Source organism: Lygodium microphyllum, chromosome 24 (genome assembly GCF_053477565.2).
Source record: "Lygodium microphyllum isolate KBCC chromosome 24, Lygodium_microphyllum_v1.1.10, whole genome shotgun sequence".
Taxonomy (NCBI): Eukaryota; Viridiplantae; Streptophyta; class Polypodiopsida; order Schizaeales; family Lygodiaceae; genus Lygodium; species Lygodium microphyllum.
Window position 1 is genome coordinate 132697928 of NC_141158.1, and position 11353 is coordinate 132709280.

Genomic DNA, 11353 nt, shown 5'->3' on the forward strand with positions numbered 1-11353 from the left:
ATTGTCATGCAAAGAGTATCCTTGGATACCCCAAGCTAGCATATAAAGCCAGATTGATTGCTAAGGGCTTTAAACAGAAGCATGGTATTGCCTTTGATGAGATCTTTTCTTTTGTAGTCAAGATGACTACCCTATGCTTAGTATTGGCCTTGGTTGCTCAATTAGATCTAGATCTCTATGAGATAGATATTAAGACAGCTTTCTTACATGGGGACTTGCATGATGAGATTTATATGCAAAAGCTTAAGGGCTTTGAGAAAAAAGGCAAGGAATACCTAGTGTGCAAGTTTAAGAAAAGCCTTTATAGCTTTTAGCAGATACCTAGAGAATGGTACCACAAGTTTGATGCTTTCAATTGCCTTATGATTTTGGTACTCTATGCGGATAATATGTTGACTATTGGGAGCACTCATGATGAGTTGAAAACCTTGAAAAGTCAACTCAAGAAGAGCTTTCAGATGGAGATGGGACATGCCTCATATATACTTGGGATGCATATCATGTGCGATTGCTCTAAGGGGCTCCTTTACTTATTGCAGAAGGAGTACATCTAGAAGGTCCTTTAGTGGTTTCATATGCACGATTTTAAGCCTATTGGCTATCCTTTGCTTTCTCATGTGAAGATTAATTAGGCCCGTTATTCATAGCCTAATGAGCAGAAGGCTGACATGGTCAATATCCCTCATGCATCTGCAATAGGTAGTTTGATATATGCTATGATAGCCACTTGTCTTAACATAGCATTTGTAGTAGGAGTTGTGACACATTATATGGCTACACTTGGCAAGTAGCATTGGAAGCAATGAAGGGTATCATGACATACCTTAAGAGCACTACTAATATGTGCATATGTTATGGTAACCAAGGTACGGGAGTTATGGGGTACATTAACTCTAATTATGAAAGACATGCAGATAGTAGGAAGTCCACCTTTGGCTATGTCTTCACCTTTGCTGGAGGTGCTTTTTCTTGGATGTCCATGGTGTAGAAAGACATGGCCCTATCTACTACTAAGGTAGAGTATGTTGTAGCCACCACCGAGGCTTGCAAGGAGGCTCTCTAGTTAAGTCATCTAGGTAACAGTCCTTGGTATTACTAATGTAATCCCTACACTATATTCAGATTCTATGAATACTATTCAATTGGCCAAGAATCAGGCCTTCCATGCAAAGACGAAGCACATTGAGGTATGTTACCACTTTATTAGAGAAGTTGTTGAGAACAAGTCCATTGAACTTGTCAAGATCTCAAATGATCAAAATCATGCAGATTTGCTCACTAAAAGTCTCTCGATGTGGAGTGCTTTACCTTCCTTTGGAAAATGATGGGCATAGGATGAGATGATGTCTATTCCTCATCTTGTTGTACTTTATGCACATTTGTACTTTGTCACTTTTTCTTATTCTCTCCTCACTAGAGGCACATTCACCTTTAACTGGGAGGTTGCTGGGGGCAAAGGCATTTGTGCCTACATCACCATGTATTTTCTTCATACACCGTGATCGCACACATGTACATTGCAGGTGGTGGGTGTCCATCATTATCACTTTATTCTTTGTTCTTTCAGTAACTATTGAATAAGTAAAGGCCAGTCACACAATGCGATTGTTGGAGTTCCCACATACGGTGTCTCTCTTTCTTGCTCTCTTGCTCCATTTGCCATAACTCTTGTTTTGCTCTGGCTTCTACTTGTGCGCTTTTACTAGGCTCTATCTTTCATTTATACTAGTTGGATCATATAAAAACAAAACTAACATTATGAAAATGGAAATTAAAACCTAGCTAACCTAATTGTGGATTGATTTCATGAATTTTGTGATGATTTAGAGTGCATCATTCTAATGATGGTAACGTGAATGTCATCACAATTGCATAAGCTAGTGTCAAAGGCTTTGGTGTTATGCTAAAAAAACCACATGTGGACTTGTATCCTTAATAATGCGGTTCTATCATGTGAAGGCAAATTGCAAATAATATTACTAATGCACTAGGACATATAATATGTAAAAAACACAACCAAGCATTCTATATAGCATGCTAAAACTTCATGTCTTAAGTATTACATAAAATGGGCTTTGGAGAGAAAATATAAAAAATCATGTAATGGATTTATTGAGATGGAACACCTCAATGCATCATAGAGAAAGCACTATAAAGACTTGGTGCCTTATGAAATCAATGAGACAAGGTTTTCTTTGAGTTTGCTATTGATGCAATTGCTACTCGTCCACTACCCTTATAGATGGATGCTTTAAGTCAAGAGGATGTGCATAGGGTCTTTTTCACTCAAGCATATTAAATGTTGAGGTAGCATATCTATCTCTCTATTTCAACTTGTGCCAAGGGCCAAGGCTCCTTTACCAATGCAATAGCCTTGCTAAGCCAAATGGTTTCTTCTCATTCACATGGAACCTGCCCAACATTGCCTCGAGATCTAAAAACCTCATTTTAATCCTAAATGTTGCACTATCCTTCTATCCGTTCAAATAGATTGATAGGGAGTCTTTCACGTTTCCCTTGATAGGGATAAATGACTTTTAAACTAGTAAGAGCCAATGTAAATCTTCATTGTCTTTTTGCTAATACATCATATTCGCATTGGAATGGATATTAGATTATTCATCTTAGAAAATAATATGTATGGGTCTTGTAACCAACCTCAACTTCTTTGCCATCATAGGCTTGAAAGTTGAACTAACCAAATCTAGATTACTCCCTATGGAAAAGAACATTAGTCAAATAGGGCATGTATTACTCTCGTACTACTAAGCCATATCAAAATTGGTGAAAGATTTGTCATACCCATTGTGTGGATGCATCTCACAAACTATAAATAGATTGAGTTACACAAAAGTCATAAGTAAACTTGGATTTTTCGAAATTATTCACATGGCCATCTTATCTCCATATCCAAATTGTAACCAACCTCAACTTCTTTGCCATTGCAGGCTTGAAAGTTGAACTAACCAAATCTAGATTACTACCTATGGAAAAGAACATTAGTCAAATAGAGTATGTATTACTCTCATACTATCAAGCCATATCAAAATTGGTGAAAGATTTGTCATACCCATTGCTCGGATGCATCTCACAAACTATAAATAGATTGAGTTACACAAAAGTCATAAGTAAAGTTGGATTTTTCAAAATTATTCACATGGCCATCTTATCTCCATATCCAAAGTGTGCACTCTAAATTCATGGTGTATATTCAAAATTTCCTAGCAAAAGCCAAGTATATATGCTCACATAATATGCATAGTGGCTTGGACATACTCAATTTGCATATGCCTGCCCTTGTAAGGAATCTACTTCTCTCACAGTTTATTTGGAGCAAAGAAACCTTAGTCTATCATTTTAGCCACACTACATGCCACGACTATTATTCGAGTGATATCCATGACCGATACATCATGCACATTTGCTGTGTGATAAATTTTGTGCTAAGGTAGAGGGCTATCCATAAATCACAAGACTTATTCGAGAACACATTCGATGTTCATTATTGTAACAAATCAAAGAAAACCTTTGATAGTGATACTAATTAAGGATGATGCATGGGCCTTAATGAATTATAGAGAGAGTGTCAGGTGATTATGTCAGAAAGTATGCAAAATTGGACCCAAATCATTTCCTTTTTTGTTGCTAGACTCTTACTTCACCAACATCTAGTAATAAATAGAGGGAATCTTTATGAGCTTGTTTTTCTTTGCAAGGGTTGGTCATAATATTTCTATGATAACTCAATCGCTTATTCCAAAACAAAAAACATCTAGAAAACAACTAAATAATTGAGAGGCACTAGAAGATGAAGATGCTTGTTTAGAACTCTAAAAGCATAGGTCACATGGTAGGACACAACATTTTATACGTTAAGAAGACTCGTTATGCACACTACAAGACATTTGTAGATGAGTGTTAATGTTTAGGTTAATGTGAAATCTTACACTTTTTGCACCATGTATGTGCCCAAACCAAAGTTTCACTTGCCCTCTCCCCCAAAAGAATACTTTATAGTCTCACGTGCCCTCTCAACCCTAAAATACTTTATGCAAAAAATTATTCTTAGTGTGGTGGATATATAGTTTGAAATAGCTTTCACCTAGGCCTCGAAGGTAAACTCAAAAGCTTTAAGAAGTCTACATTTATGTGGATAGAGGCCTCAAAGGAAAACTCAAAAGCTTTAAGAAATCTGCATTTATGTGGATAGAGGCAAGAAATTATTTTGAAGATGGAAGAGCTTAAGGGAATGAAAAAGTCTTTTGGGATAGAACAAGTGCATAATTAAGGCCATCATATTTTTGTGCATGACTGGAAGAAATGGGGTCCTCATGAGGATACTTTGAGACAACAACAAATTCATTTTGATGATGAAATACAAAAAAACACAATAAATATTCCTTCCACTTTGAGATGGGAAGAAACATTGATAACTCTACGCTTATGTATAGTGATACTATACGTACTTAAAATGTGTAACATGGCTTTGAGAAATGGATTGTTTAGTACCATGAGATACTTTGAAGTTTTATTTACTTTGGCGAATTGTGAAAATTTCTCTAGTGTGTATCCTATGTAGAGTAATGGAAAACTCACATCCGTAGAAAGAAAGCCTTACTTGTGGTTCATTTAGGTTGTCTGCTCAAACCTGCTTTTGTCCATGCTTTACTTCTTGCTAGATGGTTTGGTTGCCATTTTCCTTCCCATGAATTAAGAGCACCTCATTAAATTTTCTCTAAGAACTTTCAATGTTCACAACAAACCATGAGATTTTCATGATCGAATGATTTTAAGAGCAAAATGAAAAATCCGGAGGGCTTTTTATCTTCTTTGAATTAGAGACGAAGGGGTTGCTTCATGTAAATATCTCCAATGCACTTAGCACCCTAGGGCAAAGTGGGGAGAATGTAAATGGCCCCTAAGTTTGAACGACAGCAACAAAGGGCGACCAGCTTTGGGCTAGGGCAGAGTGCAACAAATTTTCTGGAGGCCTGCAGTTTGAAGAGCCTTAGCGCCTTAGCCCAATACCAACATCGAAAAAAAGGAGAAAAGAAACACACACACACACACACACACACACAGACGCGCGAGATTGTGTGTGAAGGAACATTTCGCGACTAAAGAGGGGGTGTGAGAGTGTGAAGGGAACGTTTCTCTTCATCTTCCGACTCCCTAAACGAGATTAATTAAACTTAATCCCCTGAATTTATTAATTGGAAAATCCCATTACCTGCTTTTCTTTTACCACCACCACCACCACCATCATCCTTGTCTCTTCATCAGAAGAAGCAACTGCACACAGTATTAAGCCCTCCCTCCCTCCGTCCCTCCCTCCCTAGCCTCCACTCTCCTACTCATCACCATCGTCGCGAGCAGGCGCTAGCCTACACTTCCCTCACTTTCCCCCACCTTGCATTCATCGCCCTTCCTTGCATCGATCCTTGATGCACCCTTTCCATATCCGCTCCTTTCTCCGCAGAAGAAGCACCTCTACTCCTCTCTCACGCGCCTTCCTTTCTTCTCTCCCATCTTCCTCCCGTTTCCTTCTTCTCCCATTCCTCTTCGCCTGAGATGAGGTACGTTCTTCTCTTCTTCGTGCGGCCTCATTTTTTGATCCCTTGCGTCTCTGTTTTACTAATGTTGGTCTAGGTATTTTTTCTTTTCTGTGTTTGGTCGTTTGTGCTTGAATCGCGCGCCTTGTGCCTCTTTCCTGTGTCGTCTGGCATTGCATGTAGAGTTACATCAGATGCATATGTGTCTGTGGCAAGCAAGGCTCGCCAATTCTGCTCAGCGTTCTTGTTCTTGTTGCCTAACTAAACTGATGGGCTCAAAAAGCTTCAAGCTTTCCGCGTTTCATCTGTTAATCTGCAACAGAAGTTTGCAGGCTATTGCTTGATAGCTGTTGATAATCTGTCTCTTAATTACTACCAGGGACTTGTTGCGTCAAAATGTTTTTGTAGGCATAACTGCTTCATTCGTGTGAATCTTGTTTATACAGATCACAAAGCTATGAATGAGTACGTAACAAATTGTAGCACGTATGATAAATAGAAGGATTCGGACGAATTTGTAGAGTTCCTATAAGAGTGGGGTCTGGGTTAGCTTCTTTGCATACGTTTTGGAACGGTCTGTTTGTGTCTGTTTTCGGGGGAGGGATAGGTTGGGAGGAGGGATAGACTTGCTTATCCTAAGCGTTTTATTTGTTTCCACTCAGGGACCAAGGCGGCGGCGGCGGAACGCTGTGCTCTCCTCCGATTGAGAAGAAGAAAGTTAGCTTGAAGGTAACGGGAAGAGAGGAGAGCAATGATAATCGTAAGAGGTTGAGCGGCGGATATCCTAACTATTTAGGACCGAAACCCGTCGGCAACATGTCTGGAGGCGCAAGTCGCTTGAAAGGAGGAAGCACAATACACAACAGTAGCAGCAGCGGCAGCAGGAATAATCTGAATCAGCAGCATCACAATCACCATAGCAACGATCTGGTGGATCATCTGAGTCTGCATAAGTCCAAGGGTCCCGTGGAGAGCGAGCGTCCAGCGCAGCCGAAGCGTAAACTTTCATCCGATGAAGCAGTGCTGCCGCAATGGGGACACAGGAAGAGGTCAAGGTGCAGTCGATTCGAGCAGTCCAAGCATGCAACCGCGGGGGATGAATCGGCGGCTAAAGCGGTGCTTGGGGAGAAGGAGCAGCAACAGCCGCCGTCCGTCCAGGCGAATGGTGCCGCTAAGGTCAGAGGGCAAAGCACCATGAAAGTTGCGGCCAGCATAGGGACCAAGCCTCATGGCAAGGAAGTCACGTCACTGAGGTAAATCTGATGTTGCATCGTTTCTTAATGTACGCCTGTGGTTGCTGTTGAGGAGTTTCTTGCTTATGCTTCTTAGTGATTGCTTTGCTCTGAGAGAGAGAGAGAGAGAGAGAGAGAGAGAGAGAGAGAGAGAGAGAGAGAGAGAGAGAGAGAGAGAGAGAGAGAGAGAGAGAGAGAGAGAGAGAGAGAGAGAGAGAGAGAGAGAGAGAGAGAGAGAGAGAGATTAGGGTTTGCAAGCCATCGGAGGCTTTTTTGGCTCTGTCGCGGGCCTTATTTGATTTTCCCTTCACATCTTTGGGAGCGATGTTCTTTTGTTGAGTTTTTTTTGGTTAAGGTCCTCAGAAAGACTTACTGGTTTGGCTGTGGTTATGCAGGAACGGGCCAATCAATTCTGGCGCTAATGGTGTTGCGCGTGCAAATAGCACTGTGTGCTCGCCTGCGGCGGAAAGCGGATCGAGACAGGCCACTGCAAACGGGGGCCGCCTTGAAAGAGACAGGGAACGAGATAGGGCGTCCCCTCAGAAGGCGGATCAGGGCGCGTCGCTTGCCGCCGCCAGTCGGGCCAGAAGCCACGATGCGGAGGCGACGACGGCCGGGAACAGTGGTTACAACCACAACACGGTGGCCACCAACCACCACAACAATAATGGGAGTGGCGCTGTGATGGCTTCCTCCTCGGAGGCCACTCACGCTCCCTCTACCACCAAGCATCCGCAGCAGCAAGTTAGAGTAGACATGGATGCCTTGGAATGGCCCCGGATCCTCATCACTCTCTCTCGGAAGGAGAAAGAGGAGGATTTCCTGGCCATCAAGGGCTCTAAGCTTCCCCAGCGCCCTAAGAAGCGCCCAAAAGCGGTCGAGAAAACCCTACACGTAAACTCCTGCCACTTTCCCTTTCGGTTTCGGTTCTGTTTTTTGCACTGTTTGGTTTTTGCATGCACCTCGTAACGTTGTTAATTTTCTGAAATTTTTACTCGGTACCTTGCAGTATATCACACCAGGAAATTGGCTCACCGATCTTTCACGCGGTCGGTACGATGTTAGAGAGAAGAAATGCTCAAAAAAGGTAATGAGTGTTTGCAGGCAAATCTCCCTTCTTTCTCCATTGTATAATTAGATCTGTTAGTTAACACTTGAATTTAATCCTCCTGGTACGCAGAGCTGTAGCTCGTTGTTTGAATTAGGAAGAAATTGGACATCATTCTAAAGCATTCTCACGAGATCGCATCGTCTCTTCATCTACATCGATCCCTGTTCTAACGGGCCTCTTTCTTGTTGCAGCATAAGCCTGGCGGCCTCAAGGCCATGGAGAGTGTGGAGTCTGATTCAGAGTAGCATACATGTTCCTAGAGCGATCAAACTGGAAGTTAACCTTTTGTAACGACGAGTTCCATACAGCGGCTGGCCTATGGTGGCTACCATTTTTTCCTTCTCCGAGGCCATGTTCGCAGCTTTATTTCCCTGTAAAGCTCCTAGACACCCCTAGGGTGTTCAAAAGATTTTAAATTTGTTATTTTACTCTTCAACAGGCACACGCAATTTCGTGACCTGTCAACTGTAAGCTGCTCCTGCCTCTCCCGTTATCGAGTATATATGCGTGCCGCAAGGTACACGAGGGAGTGAGCTTGCTTTTATACGGTTCAGTCCATTAGAGCAGGCACAAGATGCTCTTAAAGGTTTTTGAGGCAAACGCTCTAATGTATTTCTTCATTGTCTGGGGAGCAGGCCTCTGTGGCAAAGTGGGAACTGTCTATGTCCCAGCCACTATAGCTATAAAGCAGGCCCCATTCTCCTACACAGTTTTGGGAGCATACCTTCTCGTTGCTTCAGATTCTTGTAAAGATCAAACTTTCTAGTATTTCAACTCCTGTGGTTTCTTACTGTCTCCATCTTCTTCAATATCCGGATTCCGCACTCTTAAGATAAACTTGTGGTGCGAACAAGATTTGTCGGGTTCTAGTCTCTCTTTCAAAAGGATCACTGTTGTAATTCCATGTAAACAAGTGATGGTTTGGGATGTAGTATTCCTACATAAGCGCGACTGGATTCTCGATTGCCGGTCACAGAAGGAAAGCGAGACTGATGGGCAGGCGAGAACGCCGATGGGATTGTTATAAACTTGTGAAGGTAAGGCTCTCCTACCTTCTGGGAAGATCGAGTGACTGAGTCTGGGACCTTTCACTTGTTTGACAGCAGGCTCTGGAGCTGACTGAGATGAGAGCCAGACGTACTTTGATAATTGAGCAGTATGCATTTGCCCGGCTGCTTTTTCAAGTATCAAACGAACGAAGCCTTGTGTTTCTTCCATTTACATTACCATTACCTTGTCATTACCAAGCGTGGCTACGGCCTCGGCTCACGCCCATGTGCAGCAAGCAGGAAGCACCTGTACTGTACCTACACCTATCGATGGGAGCAGAAGTCCCTGTATTGTAACAGTATCGATGGGAGGAGGCTACTCTGTTGATGATCCTCGTTTTTGGTCCGTTTGATGTTGGGTGGTGTTTTTTCCTTCTGGTAGTGTACATTATTACTTGGAGGTGAGGGGACTTTTCTTCATTTTCTTGGTGGTATTTCCTTTTCCGGATGTCCCGAGTTGCGACTTCTCATCGGGCCCGATTTGCGGGCTTGCGGAGGAAGCAAAGCCAAAATGGACGCATGGAGCTAAAATTTTCTGACATTTTTCCATAAGAATTTGCTGCGGCGACATCATACTAGTAGACGTTCGAATCAAGTTCAACGCGAGAGGAGAGGCACAAACGGCATGTGTACAGTTCTGGTGGAAAGGACTAATCGCTAGAAAGCGGTGTTCTCACGCCGGACGTTTGGAAAAATAAAAATTAAGGGAAAAAAAAGGGGACGGAGATAAGGCGGCGTGTATGTTTTACGACGTTTACAAGCAATTCCCGCACTTTTCATGTAGTCCGTTTTCTGTGTAGCGGGGTAAAAACCACTCTCATAACAAGGTTCATGGAGGCTGTGCTGCACAGCAAATCCGTGCCTTGGACAATCGCTCTGACGTGTTGACCTTGGATCGATCTTTGCTTATAGCAAAGTTTTCCCTTATTCATCTCTGGTATTCAGTTAAAGTCTTTCTACAGACAGTTTTCATCGATTGGTTCTACCTTGCTCCCCCTGACCCCTGCCACCTGCCTCCCCGCTCCCTCACGAAAGACTTGCAACACACACACACACACACACACACACACACACAGAGAGGTACATCTCTACATCTCTAGAGAGAGACATCCACACAACACACGCACACATGGTTAGAATAGCAATAATTCACACTCCCACCGGTATGACCCACTTAGGCACTTTTGGTAGAAACTTTGAGCCTTTCATCTTTAGGTTCGACTTGCATGTAGAGACGATTACTACCTTTACTACCTTGAGCTACCTTGGGAGTATGAGCCAGAAAAGAGAATGATTTCAATCGGCAAGATGACATTTGTGCAGTGTATGTGTAAACTAAAATCTCAAAATCGGTATGTCTTGTATATAATAAGATCCAAATTCAGATTGTGATATTGTTTTTGTGTTGTTCAAATTCATTTTAGGGTTCCGTAGGTTTTAAGTCTTGGAATGGTTTGGAAATGTGGACTGCAAAAGGTAGAGAGAATATTTAAAAATAGATTTTTTTTTTCAATTTGGACTAAAACCCATAAACTAGGCATTTGAGTTTCTAGTAATACCAATGGTAAACTCGTCAAAATATGAGTGCTTTTAAAAGGGTTCTTTATTCTACAAAGACTAATCTCTTACAAATGTGAAAAGAGGATACTTTTACACTTACAAAATAGAAATCATATTATTAGATTAACTTAAAATTAATATAAACTATAGTTCCTTTAATAATTAGAAAGAACATGCCGAACTGAGTATTTTTGCTTTTAATAATTGAATTCAAGGTTAGTGTTTTACGAGTTGTAGGTATTTTTCTAAGGACTTCTAAGACAACTTTGTTGATTGGAAGGAGGAAACTTGTTCTTTTGGATTTGCACGTCTTTCCTACCTCTACATGAATGGACCTTAGGAGCAAAAAATGTTGAACTAGAGAAAATTTAGGCATGAAAATATTTTGAATAGTGAAAAAAGAAAGGGTAAATTTCAAGGATCATAAGGAATCGGATGGCTAATTATAGACAAGAGATGTCTATTGTGATACCATAGACTATGCTTAATTATTTAGTAAAGTAGACTTGATATGGTGGTTAAACAAAAGAGAGGTGAGAATATTCTTGAATAAGAATATGTTAGAACTTACTTTTCCAGGGGTTAAGATGTTAAGTCTTGCCCTAGGGAAATATTATATTGTATATTTCTAAAAGAAATACACGTATGAATGTCAGAATTTAATGCCTATTTGTTTCTTGATGGCTTTTAGCAAGAGAAGGAAATACATAAAGGATAGACAAGTGCATTGCAAAGAAGTAAGGCTATTAAAAAAATTCCACTTTCTAAGTGTTCCTCATTGTGTCCACTTCACAACATATGGTGGTTAACTTATCTTGTGCTATCACACTTTCTCTTTGCGCTTGAGCA

General features: G+C 41.4%; 1 protein-coding gene across 1 annotated transcript; it reads left to right on the forward strand.

The window, feature by feature from the left end:
- Positions 1-5241: 5241 nt before the first annotated feature.
- LOC148015664 (uncharacterized) lies at positions 5242-10250 on the forward strand. Its single transcript, XM_087665515.1, has 5 exons — positions 5242-5576; positions 6215-6805; positions 7180-7678; positions 7794-7871; positions 8087-10250. The coding sequence occupies exons 1-5, from the start codon at positions 5572-5574 to the stop codon at positions 8138-8140; spliced, it is 1227 nt and encodes a 408-aa protein (XP_087521641.1). The 5' UTR covers positions 5242-5571; the 3' UTR covers positions 8141-10250.
- Positions 10251-11353: the final 1103 nt, after the last annotated feature.

Bases quoted from the DNA above. Each gene is read 5' to 3' on its own strand.
- LOC148015664 (XM_087665515.1), top strand. The intron at 6,806-7,179 runs GTAAATCTGATG...GTGGTTATGCAG, and splicing joins AAGGAAGTCACGTCACTGAG to GAACGGGCCAATCAATTCTG. The intron at 7,872-8,086 runs GTAATGAGTGTT...TTCTTGTTGCAG, and splicing joins AGAAGAAATGCTCAAAAAAG to CATAAGCCTGGCGGCCTCAA.